At 52.0% G+C, this 25,000-nt stretch overlaps 1 protein-coding gene across 1 annotated transcript in view; it reads right to left on the reverse strand.

Annotated features, from left to right (window-relative positions):
- The window catches only part of smarca2 (SWI/SNF related BAF chromatin remodeling complex subunit ATPase 2), a 36,802-nt gene that overhangs the window by 9,803 nt on the left and 1,999 nt on the right, over positions 1 to 25,000 (reverse strand). Inside the window, exons 2-27 of the mRNA XM_070833099.1 lie at positions 24,915 to 25,000; positions 24,271 to 24,400; positions 23,620 to 24,009; positions 22,176 to 22,280; positions 19,226 to 19,478; positions 15,382 to 15,508; positions 14,721 to 14,894; positions 14,400 to 14,573; positions 13,958 to 14,128; positions 13,008 to 13,058; positions 12,515 to 12,645; positions 11,938 to 11,995; positions 11,620 to 11,717; positions 11,223 to 11,370; positions 9,644 to 9,807; positions 7,039 to 7,105; positions 6,835 to 6,945; positions 5,767 to 6,009; positions 4,677 to 4,790; positions 4,366 to 4,470; positions 3,695 to 3,781; positions 3,452 to 3,498; positions 2,928 to 3,094; positions 1,913 to 2,076; positions 383 to 610; positions 1 to 14 (exon numbers count right to left, since the gene is read on the reverse strand). The exon at positions 1 to 14 is cut by the window's left edge and continues 64 nt beyond it; the exon at positions 24,915 to 25,000 is cut by the window's right edge and continues 178 nt beyond it. Of these exons, the coding sequence (XP_070689200.1) occupies positions 1 to 14; positions 383 to 610; positions 1,913 to 2,076; positions 2,928 to 3,094; positions 3,452 to 3,498; positions 3,695 to 3,781; positions 4,366 to 4,470; positions 4,677 to 4,790; positions 5,767 to 6,009; positions 6,835 to 6,945; positions 7,039 to 7,105; positions 9,644 to 9,807; positions 11,223 to 11,370; positions 11,620 to 11,717; positions 11,938 to 11,995; positions 12,515 to 12,645; positions 13,008 to 13,058; positions 13,958 to 14,128; positions 14,400 to 14,573; positions 14,721 to 14,894; positions 15,382 to 15,508; positions 19,226 to 19,478; positions 22,176 to 22,280; positions 23,620 to 24,009; positions 24,271 to 24,400; positions 24,915 to 25,000 (3,607 nt within the window). The remainder of the gene's footprint in view (positions 15 to 382; positions 611 to 1,912; positions 2,077 to 2,927; positions 3,095 to 3,451; positions 3,499 to 3,694; positions 3,782 to 4,365; positions 4,471 to 4,676; positions 4,791 to 5,766; positions 6,010 to 6,834; positions 6,946 to 7,038; positions 7,106 to 9,643; positions 9,808 to 11,222; positions 11,371 to 11,619; positions 11,718 to 11,937; positions 11,996 to 12,514; positions 12,646 to 13,007; positions 13,059 to 13,957; positions 14,129 to 14,399; positions 14,574 to 14,720; positions 14,895 to 15,381; positions 15,509 to 19,225; positions 19,479 to 22,175; positions 22,281 to 23,619; positions 24,010 to 24,270; positions 24,401 to 24,914) is intronic.

The following is a 25,000-nucleotide window of genomic DNA, read 5'->3' on the forward strand; positions in this document are numbered from 1 at the left end:
ACTTCATCTTCTTCCTGTGGTTACAACACAAGAAAAATATCAGAGTTTTTACTGTTTCAGCATCACAGAAGGTCGCACATCACACGCTCAGCTCAAACCAATCAGTCTGGCGTAGCACTCAGATGTGATCACATACCAATTAAACAGCCGAGATTTCATTACAACACCATGTAATGTTCTAATCGAAGGCTGATTAATGGATTGATGGTATCTGAGGAGCTGTCCTGGGCTGCAGTCGTTCAATCACAGTCTGCACGTGTAATTCAGCTAGAGACTGATCAAACTAACAGGGCCTCCATTCACTTTAACACAAGTATCTCATCTCAGTCTGAGATGCTTGTACTTCCAGGATTCATCATACATCACATCAGATTATGCTCACCTCATTCTGCTCCTCGTGCTCCAGGATGGCCTGGAGGAAGACACGGCGCTCGTGGCCGGAGGACTTCTGGTCAAACATGCCCGCCTGGATGACCTTCTGATCCACATTCAGTTTATATTTGGCAGCTGCCAAGATCTTCTCCTCCACACTATTGACGGTGCAGAGACGGAGCACGCGCACCTCGTTCTGCTGCCCGATGCGGTGAGCCCGGTCCTGAGCCTGGAGGTCCTGGAGTCGGCACACGGAGAGAGAAGTTCGTGTCAGCTGCCTCAGGAGGGTAAACAGCCGGCAGGACAACTTTGTGTCAGTGATAGAGACACTTCGCTCTGCAGTCTGTCGGTTAGTAACATGAGAGCATACGTGCAGCCACACAGGTGCAGCCACACAGGTACGGTCACACAGGTACGGTCACACAGGTACGGTCACACAGGTACGGTCACACAGGTGCGGCCACACAGGTGCGGTCACACAGGTGCGGCCACACAGGTGCGGTCACACAGGTGCAGCCACACAGGTACGGTCACACAGGTACGGTCACACAGGTACGGTCACACAGGTACGGTCACACAGGTGCGGCCACACAGGTGCGGCCACACAGGTGCGGCCACACAGGTGCGGTCACACAGGTGCAGCCACACAGGTACGGTCACACAGGTACGGTCACACAGGTACGGTCACACAGGTACGGTCACACAGGTGCGGCCACACAGGTGCGGTCACACAGGTGCAGCCACACAGGTACGGTCACACAGGTACGGTCACACAGGTGCGGCCACACAGGTGCGGTCACACAGGTGCGGCCACACAGGTGCGGTCACACAGGTGCGGCCACACAGGTGCGGCCACACAGGTGCGGCCACACAGGTGCGGCCACACAGGTGCGGCCACACAGGTGCGGCCACACAGGTGCGGTCACACAGGTACGGCCACACAGGTGCAGCCACACAGGTACAGTCACACAGGTGCAGTCACACAGGTACAGTTACACAGGTGCGGCCACACAGGTACAGCCACACAGGTACAGCCACACAGGTACAGTCACACAGGTACAGTCACACAGGTACAGTTACACAGGTACAGTTACACAGGTGCAGTCACACAGGTGCAGTCACACAAAACTGCATTGACTTGACGTCCTCATTAGACGGGACACCAGAAAAAAAGACAGCAGCAGAACTCAGGTCACTGCAGGCAGCAGCGTGACGACGGCGCAGTGAGAAGTCATTTGCCCGCTGCATCTCCTCGTGGAAGTCCAGATGAAGCAGCTGGCCTGACCTCTGACTTCATCAGCCTGGACTGACGGTAAGAAACGACCTGTGAGATATTCACTTCACTAAGCCTGTCAAACCATCATCAGGGGCCAGAGCGTTTCCTCCCTGCAGTGCTGAGGGTCCAGGTGAGTCCAGCCAGCGCTCACCTGACTGACCTGAACCTCCTCTGACTACAACATCTCTGTAAACAGAAACCGATGAAACATCCGACCGGGAGCCGACACTGTGCCACCATGCGGTCGGCTACCGATGGACTGACCTGGTGAGGGTTCCAGTCGCTGTCAAAGATGACCACGGTGTCGGCCGCCTGTAGGTTGAGGCCCAGGCCACCGGCTCTGGTACTGAGCAGAAAGATGAAGTACTGAGAGCCTTCCTCGTTAAACTTCTTCAGCAGCGCCGCTCGGTCCTCAGACTTGGTGGTCCCTGAAACATCAAACATCATCGTTTTACTTTGAAAAGTCTGCTTGAACTTCCTGTTGAAAGTGAAAATGTCATCTGAGTCCTTAAACTGCTTTAGAGGCGTGTGCAGGTTAGCAGGGACTGTCGTTAGGCAGTCTGATTAAAATATTGTAATTAATTGACAGGCTCTTTATTCAGTCTGTGCTGTGTGGACGTTTCATTGTTTCTTTGGCTGTAGACCAAAACATTAATTCTGACTGTGTGTGTCTCAGATTAGCACTTGTAAGCTTCCCTTAAAGCCACTGACTAAGCCGGACGAGCCGAGGCCAGCTCTTTGTGTTTGAAGCTGCTCTGGCTCTTATGTTGGCCGCCTCATCAGTCCCTCTCCGCAGTCAGGGGAAAGCTTCTTGTTTCACTCTGAGCCCAAATGGAGTCGATACCATCTCATCATGAGCTCTGTTTCCAGACGCAGTGGCTGATGGGATTGGCTTGCTGAGTGTACGTGACGGGAGTTCCCCGACATCTCGGCGCAGTAGAGTGTTTTCATTATTTTAGTCTGTGAGTCAGTTTAAACTGGAAAAGTGAAATGTATCCTTTAAGTTCACAAAGGGATGAGAGGAGCTGTGACTTCATCTCAGACTGAGGTCATGTGGTCTGATTTCTTTATGCAGCGTTACTCTGACTGGTGGGACAGTGTGTGTGCGCTACTGCATCACTGTAACCGTACGACACACAGGAGGTGCGATGACCCTCCGACGGACAGATGGGACCGGGTTCTCCTCACGCCCGATCGGCCCTTTGGACGGACGGGACATTTCTGAACTACATCCGATTGGCTGTAGATGTGCTGATCAGAGGCGGAGCTGTGAGCTCACCGTCCAGACGGAGGTAGAGGAAGTTGCGGTGGCTGAAGTAGTCCTCCATGATCGTCATGAGAGAGGTCATCTGGCAGAACAGCAGCACTCTGTGGTTGGTGGCCTGGAGCTTCGGCAGGATGCGATCGAGGAGCTCAAACTTCCCAGAGGCTCGATACAGATCATGTCTGGAAGAAGAAGGCAGGTCAGATGTGAAACATGAATCACCAGCACCAGGTCTGAGGGGGTCTGAGGAGACCTGAGGGGGTCTGAGGGGGTCTGAGGAGACCTGAGGGGGTCTGAGGGGGTCTGAGGAGACCTGAGGGGTCTGGGGGAGTCTGAGGAGACCTGAGGGGGTCTGAAGAGACCTGACGGGGGTCTGAGGAGACCTGACGAGGGTCTGAGGAGCAAGTACAGCAAGTACTGCAGAGGTGTAGTAATACTGTGACTGTAGGTGCTTCAGGTGGTTCATACATGAATAAAAGAAACCAGTGATCTGTGCACACATGTATTAATACTGCAGACGTGTCTTCTGTGACACGTACCCACTGATGATGCCGTTCGGATAGCCCAAGTGCTCAGCAAAAGATTCCTGGAACAGAGGAACAAGGTTTCAGTGACGTCTAGGAGAGCCTCCCTGGGAGGACGGCTGCTCTAACACACAAGGTTGTAGTCAGTCACACAACAAAATAACCTGGGATCATACAAGTTATTATTACAGCAGGTGACTGAAGCAAACAACGCTCATATATCAAGAACATCGTCCATGTTGGACGGACAGCTCTCACCTCGATGTGCTGAAACATGTATGGATGGTTGCAGATCTTCTTCAGCTGCATGATGGTGTTCATCAGGGTCTTTGCTCCTCCTTTACCCTGCAGGACACAACAGACAAAGAAAAGAAAAGACACATCAAAACAAGCTCTTCATAGCTGTTCACCCACCCATCTAGTCACAGAGGTCTCTGGAGGTCTCTGATGGTCTCTGGAGGTCTCTGGAGGTCTCTGACGGTCATCAGACAGCAGCACACTGGTCCGACAGCTCACTACAGGCGGTTCTCATACAAACACAGTTCACAGTTCCAGTGCAGCTGTGAGGATCTTTGACAGCTCGGAGTCATCAGAGTCCACCACCACAGTCCTGGAGGTCTGGACTGTTGAACTGTGCAGCGGTTTGGTAATGGCTGTTAACATTACCAACTAAAGTAAAACTAGGGTTAGGGTTAGCCTCCGAGGTTTAGATCACACTCTTTACCTGCAGCACACACCATGACATGTTCACTGCTCAGTGTTTTTACAGCAGCAGCACAGGGCTGGCATGTAGCTGCAGTTAAGGAACAAAGAACGGGGGCTGCTGATGTCAAACAGCAGGAGGCTGGAACCACAGCGCTGCTGCTCGCTGCGTCTCACTGATCAAACACACCAAGAGGCGCAGCGAGCACGGCGCTCCACAGACTTACCTTCTTGTCTTTCTCCGAGCCGTCGGTCAGGAGGATGCCCTTCTGCATGTGGCGGTACAGAACCTTCTGGATGGCAGACATGTCACACTTTATGACGTACTCCACCTGAGTGAATGACAGCAGAGACATGGCACCCTGATCAGCCTCATCAGACCCGACGACCTGAGGACCAGTCGTATGGGTGTCTGCAGAGCTACACGGCCACCACCTCAGATGGACGGCCGGTTTTCATTCATTCTTTGGACTGTAGCACCTGTTATTACGGACTGTTTACAGGCACACATGTGATCAGTGCACAGTCTGGGTCTGACCTTCTCTGGCAGCTGAGACTCCACCTCCTTCTTCAGCCTGCGCAGCAGGAAGGGGCGGAGCACCTTATGGAGGCGCCGGATGATCAGGATGGTCTCCTCCTCGTTCAGGTCCACCTTCAGACAGGACAGGTGATGACAGAGGACTGGTTTTAAAATACTTTAACAGCACGTCCATACCAGGGGACAGAAATAAAAACACACAAAATACATTTTCACAAAACCTCTCAGTCAGAAATGGATCAAACACGCCATCAGCTTTAACCGTCTTCTCATTCTTAAAGTCTTCTGTTGTGTGGCGCAGTCAAGCAGTTTGTGGTGACTGATCTCCTGTGGGCGGCAGGATTAAAGAGCGCCGCTCGTCACTCAGACCTCCGGCATGAAGCTGCAGTTTGACCTGATAGAAAACCAACAGACAGAGACGGGACGTATCCCACAGTGGCCATGGTACTGCTGGTGTGGCCAGTGGCTTTTAAGACGTTTCCTTTAGTCTGCAGCACACCAGGATACCAGCTTTGGTCAGCCAGACGCCCCCTGGAGGGCCGCTCATCCCGCTGTGAGCCTCTGTGAGCCCAGAGGACAGTCACAGCTCCAGGAAGGAAAGACGTCTGACCCAGCAGCTGCTTCTTTGTATGTGGAGGACAGAGAACATGACATTCCTCCGTCCTCACAGCATGTCTGAGAGTTCACTGTGTGTGGTGTTTAACACCAGGTGTCCACTGTATACGACAGCGTCTCAGACCTCTGTACATTTATACCGTGTGTAGACGGCAGCTCTGATTCTCCCTCTGCAGCTCTCAGGGCTCAGAGGACCGTCTCTGACTGCTCACTTTGGGAATATAAATGTCTGCTTTTCTCAGATGGATCTCTGACATTTTTGCTGCCCAAGATTTGCTCTTCTCTGATAATCAGTTCAATGCAACAGCCTGTTCACTGCTCTGCCTGTGGAGCCCAGGACGTTTTCCTCCTATTGTCACCACACATACAACACGTTCAAATGAACCAGGAGCATCATGTCCAGCATGTCTGATGGACTGAATGGACTGAATGAGGCACCTTAAATATCCCAGCAGCCAGCCTGTGGAGGCCTTACCCTCTCCCCCGTCATGGCGAACGGGGCGTTGAACCACTGCTCGAAGGTGCTGCAGCTCTTGAAGATGGTGGGCAGGAGGAAGTTGAGCAGTGCCCACAGTTCAGGCAGCTTGTTCTGCAGCGGCGTGCCGGTGAGGAGGAGGCGGCGAGGAGCCACGTAGTGGGTGTTCAACACCTGGGTCAGCTTACAGTGATGGTTCTTCATGCGGTGACCCTCATCTACAATCATGTACTTCCATCGGATCTGTAGAGTGGAGGAAGACTCATTTTAGCCCCTGAAACACTGACTTCCTCCTGTGACTACCCTCGCTGCTCACTGATGGCAGCAGTCTCTCTCTCTTACCTGATGAGCTCATTACAACTGTGAACAAATGAACACCAAACCCTTTGACAGAACTCGCATTGCTTGGACAGAAATGATCAGTGATGATCTGTGATCCGTAAGAACAGAAAAGATCAAACTTAGTGACGTCAGCAGGTTTCTGGAGAGTTTTGTCGTTTGGTTCTGCTAACAATCACACTGTTTTAGTCATGTGTGTGTTTCAGGTACTCTTCTGTCCACATTTTATTCACATCCACACGGCCCACAGTCTTTTTATTCCTCCAGATGTTAACTACAGCGATCTGCGCTGGGCTCTGAGGTGACCTGCGCTCTAAGCTGTGCCTGAACGCCTCCCGTGTAGACCGTGGTGGTGGACTGAAGCGGTTTGGTTGACATGCTGCTTCCTCTACGCAGCCTGTGCTAACACAGTGTATCTCTGTGGATGAGCTGTGGAGAGTCTGATCACAGTTACATGGCAGACTGAAGAGCTTCGAACACTTTCATTTCATTCTGCAGTCGGCCTCATGATTAGTGCGACATACCAGGAACTATGATGAAGCCCCTCCTGCAGGTTTACCCTCCTGTGGATGTCTCACCATTCAGATCTGCCTTTAGCCATAATCTGTTGGTACTACATCCTTCTGTCCTGACCGTGTCTGTGCTTCAAGTGAGACCTTGGCCTCAAACTGCAAGCTCCAGTGAACACAGTGAATGAATGTGTCTGTGAGGTGGTGATACACAGCTCACCTTGGCCAGGATGTGCTTGTCCTTGATGATGTATTCATAGGTGGTCAGCAGGACGTTGAACTTCCCGCTGCGGAGCTGAGGCACCAGGCTGCGGCGCAGAGCGGGGGTGCCCTTCAATGGGGGGGGGCAGAGACACGGTAGCATTGTCAGGCGGCCACAAACACAAACTTAAAGCAACAGTAACCCAAAAAAGAACTTTCTTACCTTGTAGGCAATTTTGACCACAGAGGGCGACCACTTGTCGAGCTCATAGACCCAGTTAGACAAAGTCCTGGAGGAAAGGAAGGAAAAAACCATCACCATGGTTACAGACACGAACAGGCACAGTCCTCATAGAAACATCTGTGATCCAGGGTCAGACATCAGCTGGATGGACAAAAGGACAGACAGAGAACAGACACCCTACCGGTGAAGCACCAGAGCTTTTCAAAGGCTCTGAGGGCTTTCAGCTCAGTCAGAAACTTCTCTGAGTGCCCCCCCACTCCCGCCCATTAACTTTAATTTCCCAACACAAAAAAGAAGAGGGAGATTTTAAGGCTCTCTCTCATTAATTAGCTTAGTGTGCACATTAAAAAGAACATTTAACACAGCTGCCCTGCACCTCTGCTGTGCTCACTTTCACTACAACAAGCAGAAATGCAAACACAAATCCACTGTTCGTTTTAATCCCCCAGCACCTGCAGGACAACACCACAAAACACTTTCCACTGAGACACACTGGGACACACAGAGACACACTGGGACACACACTGGGACACACACTGGGACACACAGAGACACACTGGGACACACACTGGGACACACTGGGACACACACTGGGACACACAGAGACACACTGGGACACACAGAGACACACTGGGACACACACTGGGACACACAGGGACACACTGGGACACACACTGGGACACACACTGGGACACACACTGGGACACACAGAGACACACTGGGACACACAGAGACACACTGGGACACACACTGGGACACACAGAGACACACAGAGACACACAGAGACACACTGGGACACACAGAGACACACTGGGACACACACTGGGACACACAGAGACACACTGGGACAAACACTGGGACACACACTGGGACACACAGAGACACACTGGGACACACACTGGGACACACAGGGACACACTGGGACACACACTGGGACACACAGGGACACACTGGGACACCCTGGGACACACAGAGACACACTGGGACACACACTGGGACACACAGGGACACACTGGGACACACTGGGACACACAGAGACACACTGGGACACACTGGGACACCCTGGGACACACAGAGACACACAGAGACACACAGGGACACACAGGGACACACAGGGACACACTGGGACACACACTGGGACACACTGGGACACACACTGGGACACACTGGGACACACTGGGATACACACAGAGACACACTGGGATACACACAGTGACACACAGAGACACACTGGGATACACACAGTGACACACAGAGACACACTGGGATACACACAGTGACACACAGAGACACACTGGGATACACACTGGGATACACACTGGGATACACACAGAGACACACTGGGATACACACAGAGACACACAGAGACACACAGAGACACACAGAGACACACTGGGACACACTGGGACACACTGGGACACACTGGGATACACACAGAGACACACAGAGACACACAGAGACCCACTGGGACACACTGGGACACACTGGGACACACTGGGACACACTGGGACACACAGAGACACACAGAGACACACTGGGATACACACAGAGACACACAGAGACCCACTGGGACACACTGGGACACACTGGGACACACAGAGACACACAGAGACACACTGGGACACACTGGGACACACTGGGACACACTGGGAGACACACTGGGACACCGTGGGACACACACTGGGACACACACTGGGACACACACTGGGACACACACTGGGACACACAGAGAGACACACTGGGACACACTGGGACACACTGGGACACACTGGGACACACACAGAGACACACAGAGACACACAGAGACACACAGAGACACACAGAGACCCACTGGGACACACTGGGACACACTGGGACACACTGGGACACACTGGGACCCACTGGGACACACAGGGACACACAGGGACACACAGGGACACACAGAGACACACAGAGACACACTGGGACGCACAGAGACACACTGAGACACTCTGGGACACACTGGGACACACAGAGACACACAGAGACCCACAGAGACCCACTGGGACACACTGGGAAACACAGAGACACACAGAGACCCACTGGGACACACAGAGACACACAGAGACACACTGGGACACACTGGGACACACTGGGACACACTGGGACACACTGAGACACATTGAGACACATTGAGACACTCTGGGACACACTGGGACACACTGGGACACACTGAGACACACTGAGACACACTGAGACACTCTGGGACACTCTGGGACACTCTGGGACACTCTGGGACACTCTGGGACACACTGGGACACACTGAGACACACTGACACACTCTGGGACACACTGAGACACACTGAGACACACTGAGACACTCTGGGACACACAGAGACACACAGAGACACACTGGGACACTCTGGGACACTCTGGGACACTCTGGGACACTCTGGGACACTCTGGGACACTCTGAGACACTCTGGGACACTCTGGGACACACTGAGACACACTGAGACACTCTGGGACACACAGAGACACACTGGGACACTCTGGGACACTCTGGGACACACACAGTCCACCTGACGAGGGGGGGTTCAGTGTGAAACAATCGACTGGTACTGACGAGAGAGGAACGATGATGAGGAAGGGCCCGTTGATCCTCTTGTGATCCATCAGGTAGGTGATGAGGGCGATGGTCTGGATGGTTTTGCCGAGGCCCATTTCGTCAGCCAGGATGCCGTTCAGATTGTTGTTGTAGAGGGACACCATCCACTCCAGGCCCTGGATCTGAGGACACACACAGGACACACGCTCAGGTGGCACATTCACGCCAACTTGTCACAGAGGATAAATGTTTAAATGTGAGCAGACTGTCCTGGTGGCTGGTGGCCTGGTGTGTCACATCATGGCTGCTCCTTCCTGTTTAACGTCTGCTGTCACCTCCAGCTGTGACCGTCTGAAACCAGCCGCTGCTTTATCATCATCTGCTGCTCATTTTCTCAAACCGCTGCTTTATTCTCACACACTGTATGATGAGGAGTCAGACAGGATTCTGCCTTTGGGCTCAAAAAATCTGAATATCTGATTGATTATCTGTTGATGATTAATTGGTGAATGGCATCAATGTCATGAATGAGCTTTTTTATTTAACGATGTGCAAGGTGCAGTTGTGCTCATTTTTTACTGGTTTCACTGACTGTATTCTATTATTTGTCCATTTTATTGTTTGTCAATTGACAAAGACAGCTACTGGATTTCCCCTGGGGAATGAATAACGTGTCTGTCTGTCTGTCTGTCTGTCTGTCTACTAGAGAACCATTAAAAAGTGGACTTTCAGGGCATTTCTCCTCCAATCTATGTGTAAAACCTTCACCTGATGCTTTCCACAGTGAGCCTTGGAAACACACCTTGATCTCGTTGCCATTTCGGTATTCTATATCTAAAGAGGCAGAAAAACATCAGCTGTTACAACCGACTGTGAGCTCACCGCTGGGCTATGGGAAAACAATCAGCGGAAGGAAGAAACCAGAAAGGGCACGAGGGCAGCGGCAGCAGGAAGGCACGGTCGGCCAATTACCAGCCTGCTTCCAACGTGTCAGCACATGAAACGCCTGACAGCAGATCAAAGACCGGTGGGGGACGGACAAATAAGAAATAATAAAGTGTATTCTTTAAATTCCAGTTGGCACAGCAGCCTTTGATCCAATTATTGTGCTGCTGAAATCTCCCCAGGAGCCGCCGCCATATCTCATCTAAAGCTGGCACGCCATAAATCAGCGGCGCCTGATTGGAAGGAAAAAAAGGTTGGCAGCATGCAATTGTCAGTTCCCCCCCTCTGGTTAGATACCATCACTCACTGCCTCCCCCGCACACAGCAAAGATGAGCATCATTACGACGCCCTCAAAAGTCACAGGAAGCTCTCGGTTGCCTAGCAACAAATATCTTTGGTCACATCCTCCATCCATGACCAAACACACATGACAGCAGCACAGCAGCAGTGCATGATGGGACTGACATCTGTGTCCACATGAACGTCAGAACCTGGTAGTGTATGTGAGAGTGTGTGTGACAGAGTGTGTGTGTGTGTGTGTGTGTACCTGGTAGTGTGTGTGTGTACCTGGTGGTGTGTGTGTGTGTGTGTACCTGGTAGTGTGTGTGTGTGTGTGTGTGTGTGTGTGTGTGTGTGTGTGTGTGTGTGTACCTGGTAGTGTTTGAGGGTGCCGTTGATCAGCAGTGCTGACTGCTTCTCCACCCTCTCGATGACGGCGTGGGCCACTCCGTAGTAGGACTGGGAGCTGGTCTGTCCGGTGGGGACGCTGTACTCGTCATCCACGTCCTGCTTGGCCGACCTGACGGTGCAAACACACGGAGAGTGATATCTGGGTGAGGAGGGCTCCTCGGCATTGATGTTACTGATCGTCTGGAGGCTGAGGGCTGAAGCTCAATTCAAGGCAAAAAACATTTGCCTCTGAATGTTTAATATCGCTGTAAACAGCAGTCTAACTAGTGCTCCACCTCCTCACACACATCTGAGGCAGATTCACCGGTTGGCCCGTACACTCCCTGTGGAGCAGGGTGGGCAGGGCCCTGCTACCTACTCGATGATGTGCTTGGCTGCCCCCGTGGCCACGTCGTCTCCGTTGGGATTGATGATCTTCTTCTCCTCAGTCTCTGGCTTGGCCGAGTCCTCTTCCTCCTGAGACAGAGGTGACGACACTTGAGCGACAGACACTTATTACTCATTAGTGTGATCATACAGCGGCGGTGGCTCTGACGGGGACCAGATCCTCAGAGACAGCGACGGTGCTGCCCCCCGGTGGTCTGGGATGTATGTGGAGCTGTTCTGACTGAGACGTGGTCTAAATCCAGTCTGACACCTTTTGATGAAGAAGCTAATTGATGGGAGAATCACTGACCTCCTCCTCGAACTCGGAGCCGCTCTCCTCGCTGTCTGACCGTGGAGCAACTTCATACCTGTTATTACAGGAGGACAACAACAGTGTCAGCACATCAGCCAGCAGCAGCCCCCAGTGCTGACTAACTGCCCCCCCCCCTAAAACCTCATGATGCTTTCCTGCGAAAACACTAAGATACAGATTTGGTGACAGTTTAATTTCCACAGAGTCCTTGCTCTGATTGGTTGAGGATCTGCCCACTGCTCTGCATGTTGAACTGTGACTGACTCACCTGATGGACACGGTACTGGTAGTCTGTACTGTCTGTACTGTACTGTACTGTCTGTCACTGGGGGCATATAGCTGTGCTCCTTTGGTCCTCATGTGGTTACAGTGAACTCCCACCCTGGACCCACTATCCCATAGATGTGAGATCTTGTTTCACCTGAAATAAACTGTTTCATGTTGAGCTTTCTGTCCGTTTGGTCTCTGTAAGTGCTTCACTAGAGAAAAGACTCTTGTGTAAACCCTTTCTAAGGGACAGAAGTGGCTGAGTCTAATGTGAGAGGTGGAGAACAGAGATGAGGAGCCTCCTCACCCAGGGTTCATCTCCAGCCAGGCCTCCAGCTGACTGGATTTGGGAGCGTCTGTCCCCTGCAGGACTTTGCCGGTCTCGGTCTGGATCACTTTGACCGGCAGCTCACTCATCTGGCTGCTCTCATCCATGGGCTGCAGACAGACACACCACAGGGACACGTGAGTGACACTTCGCTCCGTGGTTAACTTTCAGTCCTCTAAATTCTCCGTTTTGTGACACAAATAAAGAGTCACCCACTGACGGGGTGGATTTCAAAATTATCTTTATGTTTGCGTTCACTGCTCGATAGGCAGAGATAAAATAAGCTGTTTTTCCTTTAGTCTGAGTCAAAGATGTTCCCAACGCGCTGCAGATTAAATCCTTGTTCCTGATCACTTCATCGTCTGACAGCAACAACTTTCTGGTAAATGTGTGCAGAGATCATTCAGAATGAGTCACTTCTGCTCAGTGCAGACATGGTCACAGAGACTCTGGTTACAGCGAGGCAGCTCACCTCTCCATCAGGGCCGATGGCGCTGGTTCCTTCACCGTCTCCATCCACCTTCTAGACATGAAACACATGGAGCCATTCAGCAGGTTAAACTGACAGCACAGGTAACAGCAGCATCACATCAGCTCTCAGTGGCTCCATCTCCGTGCTGGAGAGACGGACCTGTAAGACTCCTCGGTGTTTACCGTGCGCAGGGCCACTGAAATGATTTGCGGTTTTTGTTCCCAAAGACATCGTCACAGACAGTGTGTGACACAGACAGAGGCCTTTCACGGGGCTGACGTCTAGTCTAAGGCACCTCACGTCTGCGTGGCAGCTACCGCGCTGAACTTTGAAAGGGAAACGAGATGTTTCACTGAATTTCTGCTGCGAATGACGAGTGTCACAGAAAAAACAGTCGAGACGCCAAGCTCTAGATGAGCCGCACCGCTCACACCGGCTGTGTGGCTGCTCTCAGCTGTTAACGTGGCCGTTGAATAAAAAAACCAACACGGTCCACAAAACAGATGCACTGATGAGGTAGGCAGTGTGTCCCCAGCCTGAGACTACAGAGAGCAGGGGGGGCGCTCTCTGGAAGGAGTGGCATTCATGTGGGGCAGCGTGTGCTCAGCCAACACACCAACAGGGCACAAACCCTTTTAAGGCCACATGGTGGAGGACACTGAAGCAGACACAACAGCTGTACGGCGCCCTCTACTGGCAGCTGACTACCTCACAGTTACACCGTGCTCTGCCCTCCTGGGGAGGCGCGGACTGACTTTCCTGTTAAGACGTCCACCTGGAAACAGCACCAACTACATCAGAATAGATGTATTCACTGCTGGGGTCAAGGACAGGTTTAAAGGTAGAGAACGTACCGAGAGACGGACTGAGGCATTTCAGCTGGAGGTAAAACACAGATAAGAACCTCAGACATCCTGTGAACAGTCACCACCTGACCCCCCTCCTTGTACCTTCTTCCTCTTCTTCCTCCTCTTCTTCTCCTTGGCAGCCTGGGCAGCTTTGTGCTCATACACCAGAGTGGTGAGGTTGGCCACGTATTCGTCCGTCTGCTGCAGCAGGTATGCCAGACGCTTGTCCTTCTTCTGGTCGATGAGTTTTCGGTAGCCTTCCTCGTCCTCTGCCTGTGTGTGGGGGGGGCAGGACAGTTACCATAATATTCAGTTAGTCTACGCTTTATGACGATATGATGGCTGACAGCTCTGCTGTGCTGTTAATGCGCTACGGTTACACACACCTTCACCGTCCCCGTCAACACTGACCGGTCACATGACTTACGGTCACATAGATGAGTGTTACTGTCACCTTTATCCACCTGACCTGTCAATCACTGTGTCTGCAGCAGGTTTCTGATTAGTGTGTCATGAAATGTTTATGAGACATGCAGGTCGTTACCATGAGCCTCCTCATCCTCTCCTTCTCAATCCTCTCCGTCTCCTTCTTCTGCTCCCGCTCTGTGTTGGTGTGCCAGTTGCCGATGGATCTGGTGAGTTTCTGTATTTTTCCCGACACTGAGCGGTGATACTCCTTGAAGTCCTTGGCGTGTTGGAGGATACTGTTGAGATATTCCTGAGAAGAAGAAGCACCGTTGTGACACCACAGCACAGAAGAACAGATCAGTTAGCGCTGCGCTGTCTTTGGCAGGACTGTTTGTTGTATCAGGACATTAGTGTAAGTGCTGCAGCGGGTCACTGCTCGGACTAAACTAACGATCACCTGATGCTTCTGTCGGCGCTTCTTCTCCTGCTCCAGCTTCTGCTGTTTCTCCAGCTTCTCCGTCATGCGGGCCTCCCTCAGCGTCTGCCGCTTGCTGCGTCTGTAGGCCTTCGAGTTGAGGGCCGTCTCCAGGGTCGTGTCTCGCCTCATGCAGGCCACCACGTCCTGTCTCAGCTGGAGCCAAACACAGGCTACACATCACACTCACTGTGTAGATGTCCACACTCCTACATACATGGAAACTGTCAACTGGACAGAACACATCAGGCTGCAGATTGTGAAGCACCACAGCAGTTTTCAGATGGCCTGAAACCAACTCACAACACGTTTGGAGCCATTAAATGAGGGGCTGCTGGACCTCAGCAGAGACCTAATGTGACCGGCTGGGATCAAGTTATTTTGTAATATTCATAACATGCAGCTGGAGCTACGCAGACTAATGGCATCGACCACCATGACTGTCCAGATATCACTAGACCTGCACATTATCATACAGAAAAAACCTGCTTTTCTCTCCCTCTTGTCTTGTTTTGCAGGTTCATGCTGAGTAAACCCAGGGCAGCACACCAGCAGCCCCGCTGTCCTGACACGGGACTGAACTGAGTCCTCCTGGTGATTCTGGGTAAATTACTATTCCCTCTGACTGAAACACAGTCCGTACCTGCCGCTGGAAGTTGAGCAGACGCAGCGCCTTGAGCTCCACTGTGGCTTTGGTCCTCAGGTCCGGGGGCAGAGAGCCCGGAAGACTCTCCAGCTCCTGGATTCGATGTGCGATCCGAGCCTGCAGTCTGAGGAGGAAGAGGAATAAATGCACACCTGGATGGAGGAGTACTCTGGCCACTGAGCTGATTACGCCCAGGCTTCTGACTACACAATGATAATTAGTAAAACAGTAAGGTTTAATCGTCCGATAAGCAGCAACCAACGGTAACCATTCAGCTATCAGGACGACCCCACTAAAAGGTCTCGAGGCCGCCAGAGACCATCAGAGGTGGTGCAGATTACTTTAGTGCTGACTGATGACCTGAAACAGAGCTGCACCTGTACGTCAGTGTGTGATGACAGGGAGAGACGCTGGTTTAATAACTAGACTGTAAAGTCCTGCTCAGTATCTACAAACAGTGACAAATGTATTCATGTTCACTTTCGTTGTGTTTGTATGTAAAAAACAGAAAGCGGTTCATCATCACATTCTGTTAAACTAGCAGCAGTACCACAAAGCTCCAGCAGGAGTCCGGACGTAACCAGGACACATTTTAGAAACTCCATCTGTGACGGACTGCTGTACTTGTTTGAGGTGAAAACTTTGCCGACCAAAGTTTACTCTGCTGCAGAGGAAAAACACTGCAACACTTCAGCAGTGTGTGGGACTGGTTTTCTTTGTCTCATTACCATTCAACAACAGCTGCCGATGCTGTGGCCGAGACAGTAAACAGCACACACACTTTGTATTATCGTCATGTAGCTGCTCGGCTCACCTCACACTAAGCCGGAGGGAACAGCACATGGTCATTTTTAAAGTTCTGCTTCTGTTTTATGGATTGGAGTGTTTATTAATAAATAACGTGATGAATGTTCCTGTTTACGTCATAGTTTCACAGAGGCTCTGTATGTTCACATGACTTCATCAGGCTGACGAGGTGAAGAGGGGCTCATCAGGGCTGACCTGACACCACCACACCAGCAGCCTTCAAGTTGTTTTAAGAAAAACAAGCCTCGGGGCCGACTAAAAATAATCAAGCCCCTCCCATCAGGAGAAATAAACATATTCTCATTCCCAAAGAAACAGAAAAAAGACTAACTACATATTTCTTTACATGTCTTCCTCACACAGCAGACCTTCTAATCCACCTTAAAACAGAAACACATCGTTTCCAGTTACCATGACCATTACACCATCTGACAGTAGTATTTAAAGGGCCACTCCACTGTTTCTCCTCCTGGTCCTCTGTGTCCACATCCTGGTGTCTGAGTGACTGGTAGGTAGGAAAAGTGTTGGAACTGGTCCAGTAGATCACCTCAGCCAGCAGCCACCAAACGGGCTGCAATGGCTGCAACGTGATCCTTTAGGACAACTGCACCTGATCACAGTAGGTCCACTAAAAGAGCTTGTTTGATCCACTGACAGGCTCAGAGTGTTATTCTAAGTGTGTGACAGCATCATGGAAAGGATCCCTACAGAGAGAGACCTGGAAGATCCTTTTGGTTTAACCACAAACAGCACACACACCAGACTACATTCACTAAAACAGGGATTTTAGAGAACAGGACACAGGAGCTGCTGCCTCCATCAGTCCTCCTCACCAAAATTCAGCGGGGCACTTGTGGAGCCTTTGTGTTTGACACAAGACACATGATGTCGTCTTGTTTGGTGCGTGCCCCCTCGCCTCGGGACACCGTGGATAACAGGAACAACAGTTTTGGCCAATAATACAGGGGTGTCCCAACAGCGAAGCCCTGCTCTGTATAAAGTCTGAGTCACTTTTCATCCCAACTTCAATCGTTTCAACCACAGGGACGAGAAAAACAAACCGCTTTGACGCTTTGATGCTTTGTTGGACATCTTCATCATGTCACTCAGTGATGATGCTGGAACGTGACATCTAAACTGTTGTGATTAGTATAAAAAGAGTTCATCATTTCAAATGATCACAGGGACAAATGTTGATGTTTGATCTGAAGTTACAGATGAAGACACGACGCGCTCATCTGCCAAACCAGCTGTTCGTTATCCCGCTTATTCCTCCGGTTGGTACAAAGGAAATCAACAGCTTCACACAAAATATTTAAAAGCCATCTTAATGATCTAAAATGGTTTTATTGATTCTGCCATCAGAACAACGCCCATATCAACGGACTGTGACTGATCAATGACTGACCAATCAGAATCAAGAATTCAGCAAAGCTGTGTAATAAGTCTGATTTAAGGTGGCCGTGGTAGGTTTGACGATGAGGTCTGATTTAAGGTGGCCCTGGTGGGTTTGATTAAGCCTGATTTAAGGTGGCCCTGGTGGGTTTGACGATGAGGTCTGATTTAAGGTGGCCCTGGTGGGTTTGATTAAGTCTGATTTAAGGTGGCCCTGGTGGGTTTGATTAAGTCTGATTTAAGGTGGCCCTGGTGGGTTTGACGATGAGGTCTGATTTAAGGTGGCCCTGGTGGGTTTGACGATTAGGTCTGATTTAAGGTGGCCCTGGTGGGTTTGACGATTAGGTCTGATTTAAGGTGGCCCTGGTAGGTTTGACGATGAGGTCTGATTTAAGGTGGCCCTGGTGGGTTTGACGATGAGGTCTGATTTAAGGTGGCCCTGGTGGGTTTGATTAAGCCTGATTTAAGGTGGCCCTGGTGGGTTTGACGATGAGGTCTGATTTAAGGTGGCCCTGGTGGGTTTGACGATGAGGTCTGATTTAAGGTGGCCCTGGTAGGTTTGACGATGAGGTCTGATTTAAGGTGGCCCTGGTGGGTTTGACGATGAGGTCTGATTTAAGGTGGCCCTGGTAGGTTTGACGATGAGGTCTGATTTAAGGTGGCCCTGGTGGGTTTGACGATGAGGTCTGATTTAAGGTGGCCCTGGTAGGTTTGACGATGAGGTCTGATTTAAGGTGGCCCTGGTGGGTTTGATTAAGTCTGATTTCAGGTGGCCCTGGTGGGTTTGACGATGAGGTCTGATTTAAGGTGGCCCTGGTGGGTTTGATTAAGTCTGATTTAAGGTGGCCCTGGTGGGTTTGACGATGAGGTCTGATTTAAGGTGGCCCTGGTAGGTTTGACGATGAGGTCTGATTTAAGGTGGCCCTGGTGGGTTTGATTAAGCCTGATTTAAGGTGGCCCTGGTGGGTTTGACGATGAGGTCTGATTTAAGGTGGCCCTGGTGGGTTTGATTAAGTCTGATTTAAGGTGGCCCTGGTGGGTTTGACGATGAGGTCTGATTTAAGGTGGCCCTGGTGGGTTTGACGATGAGGTCTGATTTAAGGTGGCCCTGGTGGGTTTGATTAAGTAAGATTTAAGGTGGCCCTGGTGGGTTTGATTAAGTCTGATTTAAGGTGGCCCTGGTGGGTTTGATTAAGTAAGATTTAAGGTGGCCCTGGTGGGTTTGATTAAGCCTGATTTAAGGTGGCCCTGGTGGGTTTGATTAAGTCTGATTTAAGGTGGCCCTGGTGGGTTTGACGATGAGGTCTGATTTAAGGTGGCCCTGGTGGGTTTGACGATGAGGTCTGATTTAAGGTGGCCCTGGTGGGTTTGATTAAGTCTGATTTAAGGTGGCCCTGGTGGGTTTGATTAAGTAAGATTTAAGGTGGCCCTGGTGGGTTTGATTAAGCCTGATTTAAGGTGGCCCTGGTGGGTTTGATTAAGTCTGATTTAAGGTGGCCCTGGTGGGTTTGATTAAGCCTGATTTAAGGTGGCCCTGGTGGGTTTGACGATGAGGTCTGATTTAAGGTGGCCCTGGTGGGTTTGTTACTGTGTGTGCAGCACTATGCGATGAGACCAGTGCTCCGCAGGTGATACGCACCTGTACTCTCTCTCCTGCAGGATCCCCACTGGGTCCAGGCCCTGGGGCTTCTGGATTGGGGTGACACGGTTCTGTTTCTGCTGCATCTGGATCATGGGGGACACCTGCTGCCCGGGAGGCTGGGGGGTCGCCGAGCTGCCCAGCAGAGGCCCAGGGGGCACCACGGAGGCCTGAGGTGGGGCGGGGGATGGACGTCCACCGGCAACAGGGGTCAGGTGCTTCTGAGTGCTGGCTTGACTCTCACCTCCCGGACCTGGAGACCAGGGGACAGGGGATCCAGATCAGGATCCAAAACATCATCAGGACACTGTTTTAATATTGATAAAGCATGTATTAATACATCAGTAAAGATCAGAGTACAATGGAAGGACTCCCTTCTCCCTTCCACCAACATCATTTAGGGTTCCTCTTGTTCTGGGGGAGAACCTGGACTCCGTAACATTTAGAAATGAGTTTCTATGAAAAGGTTCCTGTGGTCTGAAAACACAAAATCATGACAAGAAAGAAAATCTTTCAGACCAGAGGACAGACCAGGGGACAGACCAGAGGACAGGGGACAGACCAGGGGACAGGGGACAGACCAGGGGACAGAGGACAGACCAGAGGACAGACCAGGGGACAGACCAGGGGACAGACCAGGGGACAGACCAGAGGACAGAGGACAGACCAGGGGACAGAGGACAGACCAGAGGACAGAGGACAGACCAGGGGACAGAGGACAGACCAGAGGACAGGGGACAGACCAGAGGACAGAGGACAGACCAGGGGACAGGGGACAGACCAGGGGACAGAGGACAGACCAGAGGACAGGGGACAGACCAGAGGACAGAGGACAGACCAGGGGACAGGGGACAGACCAGAGGACAGACCAGGGGACAGGGGACAGACCAGAGGACAGACCAGGGGACAGAGGACAGACCAGAGGACAGGGGACAGACCAGAGGACAGACCAGGGGTCAGAGGACAGACCAGAGGACAGAGGACAGACCAGAGGACAGACCAGAGGACAGACCAGAGGACAGACCAGGGGACAGAGGACAGACCAGAGGACAGACCAGGGGACAGACCAGGGGACAGACCAGGGGACAGAGGACAGACCAGAGGACAGAGGACAGACCAGAGGACAGACCAGGGGACAGAGGACAGACCAGGGGACAGAGGACAGACCAGAGGACAGACCAGAGGACAGACCAGGGGACAGAGGACAGACCAGAGGACAGACCAGGGGACAGAGGACAGACCAGAGGACAGACCAGGGGACAGACCAGGGGACAGACCAGGGGACAGACCAGGGGACAGACCAGGGGACAGAGGACAGACCAGAGGACAGAGGAAAGACCAGGGAACAGACCAGGGGACAGAGGACAGACCAGAGGACAGACCAGGGGACAGAGGACAGACCAGGGAACAGACCAGGGGACAGAGGACAGACCAGGGAACAGACCAGGGGACAGAGGACAGACCAGAGGACAGACCAGGGGACAGAGGACAGACCAGAGGAGAGACCAGGGGACAGAGGACAGACCAGAGACATTAGCCCCATGGTCACTTCTGTCTGGTCCTAACACTGAAGGTGTGCAGGTCACCTTCAGTGTGTCTGAACAGGCCTTAAAACAAACCGTCTGTTTTGTCTCTGGTGGAGGACGTGAAGGAACACAGCCTGTCCTGTACTAAGACTTTTCCTGTCAGTGGTCTCTGGTGGAGGACGTGAAGGAACACAGCCTGTCCTGTACTAAGACTTTTCCTGTCAGTGGTCTCTGGTGGAGGACGTGAAGGAACACAGCCTGTCCTGTACTAAGACTTTTCCTGTCAGTGGTCTCTGGTGGAGGACGTAAAGGAACACAGCCTGTCCTGTACTAAGACTTTTCCTGTCAGTGGTCTCTGGTGGAGGACGTGAAGGAACACAGCCTGTCCTGTACTAAGACTTTTCCTGTCAGTGGTCTCTGGTGGAGGACGTGAAGGAACACAGCCTGTCCTGTACTAAGACTTTTCCCGTCAGTGGTCTCTGGTGGAGGACGTAAAGGAACACAGCCTGTCCTGTACTAAGACTTTTCCTGTCAGTGGTCTCTGGTGGAGGACGTGAAGGAACACAGCCTGTCCTGTACTAAGACTTTTCTTGTCACTGGTCCATCAGTGAAACCTGAAGTGTGACTTCATTCCTTTGGTCTCTGTCTCATGGAGGATTCTACAGAGACACAAGCAGCAGCAGCAGCAGCCCCTCCTCCTTCCTCAGAGCCAGACTGACACCTACAGGTAACATCAGCCTGGCTCCAGGGGCCCCACAGGCTTTGGGGGGGGGGGGGGGCTTCGGTGGTCCCTGTCGCTCAGAGGTCTTTCCTCAGTCTGAGTCCTGACGTCTCTGAATCATTCAGTCTCACTCCGGGGACCAATTAGCCGCCACAGATTCTCCAGGAGCCGCCGCCTCTTTGACTACCAGAGTCTATTTATTCAGTTTAAACTGGACTCAGTGGGAGTTCAGCTTCTCTCTGTCTGTCTGTCTGAGTCCCTCACCAGAGTTCAGCTTCTCTCTGTCTGTCTGTCTGAGTCCCTCGCCAGAGTTCAGCTTCTCTCTGTCTGTCTGTCTGAGTCCCTCACCAGAGTTCAGCTTCTCTCTGTCTGTCTGTCTGAGTCCCTCACCAGAGTTCAGCTTCTCTCTCTGCTTTAAGGCTGCATACAGTTCAGTTCATATAGCACCGACTGTGGCATCCTGTCCCCATGCCCCCCCATCCTGTCCCCACATCCTATCCCCATCCTGTCCCCACATCCTGTCCCCATCCTGTCCCCACATCCTGTCCCCATCCTGTCCCCCCCCCCCCCCCCATCCTGTCCCCACACCCCCCATCCTGTCCCCATCCTGTCCCCACATCCTGTCCGCACACCCCCCATCCTGTCCCCAACCTGTCCCCACACACCCCCATCCTGTCCCCACATCCCCACAGCCCGTACTCACCGTCAGGCCACGCCTTGGGTCCCGGGCTCTGACTGTGTTGTCCTTGCATGGAGGGGGTGGGGCAGGGACTGGACTGGGGGCCACCCAATGGAGCCATTGGCATTCCTTTGAACACAGCAGTTCATAGATACTTAGTTGTGTTGGCTGAACAGACAGTGTGAGCCTGTGATGGGATCCGAGCTGCACTGGGAGGCTCTGCACCTCCCTGCTGCTTCACTGCACTAAACATGTCTAACGGTGTTCGGACTTTTACAGACAGCAAATACTCTAATTGGGCAAAAAATGGCAGATTGATCTTTGATGATTAGAGCCATGGACATCACCTGAGCTGTGGACGCAGTGCTGGAGGTGCCGTTCATTCCTCTGACAGCTGCTCAGTGGAGCAGGAAGCCAAAAAAGTTCCACTTACCCTGTAGCGCCAACAGCTCGGGCTTGCAGAGCCTGTTAGCCCTGTGCCCACTTCCTGTTAGCTCCCTTCCTGTTAGCCCTGTGCTCACTTCCTGTAGCTCACTTCCTGTTAGCCCTGTGCCCACTTCCTGTTAGCTCCCTTCCTGTTAGCCCTGTGCCCACTTCCTATTAGCTCCCTTCCTGTTAGCCCTGTGCTCACTTCCTGTTAGCTCACTTCCTGTTAGCCCTGTGCCCACTTCCTGTTAGCTCCCTTCCTGTTAGCCCTGTGCCCACTTCCTATTAGCTCCCTTCCTGTTAGCCCTGTGCCCACTTCCTGTTAGCTCCCTTCCTGTTAGCCCTGTGCCCACTTCCTGTTAGCTCCCTTCCTGTTAGCCCTGTGCCCACTTCCTATTAGCTCCCTTCCTGTTAGCCCTGTGCTCACTTCCTGTTAGCCCTGTGCTCACTTCCTGGAGCTCACTTCCTGTTAGTCCTGTGCCCACTTCCGGTTAGCTCCCTTCCTGTTAGCCCTGTGCTCACTTCCTGTTAGCCCTGTGCACACTTCCTGTTAGCCCTGTGCTCACTTCCTGTTGTGTTGCTCACTTAGATGGGGATAAAATGATTTAATCTTGCAGCTCTTCCAGACTTTCCAAATGTTATCAGACTGAATGGATAAAATTGTGGTGGTGAAATGAGTCATTTCACAGGTTGCTGATTTACAGACGTCTCTGTCACAATGTGCGTCTGTGGAAAACAGACGTACACAGTTTGGCCATGATGTTAAACTGGCTTCAGAAGCTGGAGACCTTCCTGGGGAGTTGATTACAGACACCTAAACTGTGATTTATACCATGAAAACGTATGGGACACCAGAAGGTGAAGCTTGAATCATTCCTACTACTCCTGTCTTCACACCTGTCCTCACTGAGCTACGAAGCGTCCATGTTCTAAGGTGACCTGGTTCCTCCGTGCTGAGGGTGTTCACACGTGTTTCATCAATACTGAACCTGGTTCAACTCTGAACTCTATCTGGATTCAGCTGGTCCTGTCTGATGCTTACCTGCGGGCCTGTTGTAAGGACTAGCACTGGGTCCCTGCTGTGGCTGCGGCGGGGGCTGCTGCTGCTGCTGCTGTTGCATTGTGGGTAGGCTCCTCTTGCCCTGAACAGCCAGCTGGAGGTTTTCGGGCAGGGGCTGCCCACGGCCCAGGATCTTGTAGGCCAGGATCTGAGCTCTGAGCTGCTGCAGCTGGACTGGACTGAACGCAGACGGCCCCCGTCCCTGTGGCCCCATGCTGGACATGGCTCCCTGAGAGTCCATGGGCATCATGGGGCCTGGCTGAGAGGGAGGCATGTGGGGCGGCGTGGGTCCCCCACCGCCTCCACCTCCTGACATGGGACTAGACGCATGCTCATGGACCCCCATGGGGGATGGATGGGGGGACAAGTATCCTATTACAGAAAAGAAAAAAAGCAATTTTAATGGTTTCACACGTCAAAAACTCACATCAGTGCCCTTAAACAAGTGGTTCCCCACATAAGGGTCAGAGCCCTCCCCCCACATAAGGGTCAGAGCCCCCCCCCCACATAAGGGTGGGAGCCCCCCCATGTATAATCTGCAGACACATGCGACCTGTGATGAGTGCTGAAGGGACACAGGCCACACAGATCGGGGACCAGTGAATAAAACAACGTCCAGTGTGAAGTGGTCACCTTGGCTGTGCTGGTCCAGGGGGCTCTGTGGAGGACCCATCCCACTGTGCAGAGATCTCATCCCCACTCCTTTCATGTGACCAAAGTGCATCGCATCTGCCATGGACTTCTCATTCATCCCCTCCATGGTCTGTCAACAGAACCAAAGAGATCCACCATCAGGATTCATTCATTTATTTTGGCTTGCAGAACTCAGGAGCTGCTGGTCTCTTCCAGACTCTCTGTAGTTCAGCTCTGAAATAACCCTTTAAAACACCAACGTCACAAACAAACTAACTGATGGAGGCAGCAGTGGAGTCTGGTGTGTTAGAAGACAGTGAAATAATGGTTTCAGCTCCCTGTCACTGTCTGTCTGTCTGTCAGTGACATAAAGCAGTGAAATGTGCTAAATATCACATACACTCCAACTGATGTTGATTTTTTTAGGTGGGCCTTTTTTTATGAGGCTTGTTTAGCATCTGTGCCGTGATCCCTGTCTGCTTCTCCAAACTGGGGGTGTGCCAACCACCATCTACGGTAGGTAACACACTGACTGCGGAGGAGATAATACAGACTGTCCCTTTAAATATAGTCATGACATACATAAACATCAGGTGGATGCATCAGTGCGGCAGGTGTATTGGTCAGGTGGGACCACACGGTACCTTGTGCAGAGGATACATGCTGTCCTGAGAGTAATCACTTTGTCCCTGGCCCTGCATGCCGTGAGGAGCGTTGGGTGTTCCGGGTC

The sequence above is a fragment of the Pempheris klunzingeri genome, chromosome 7 (genome assembly GCF_042242105.1).
Source record: "Pempheris klunzingeri isolate RE-2024b chromosome 7, fPemKlu1.hap1, whole genome shotgun sequence".
In the NCBI taxonomy this organism is placed as follows: Eukaryota; Metazoa; Chordata; class Actinopteri; order Acropomatiformes; family Pempheridae; genus Pempheris; species Pempheris klunzingeri.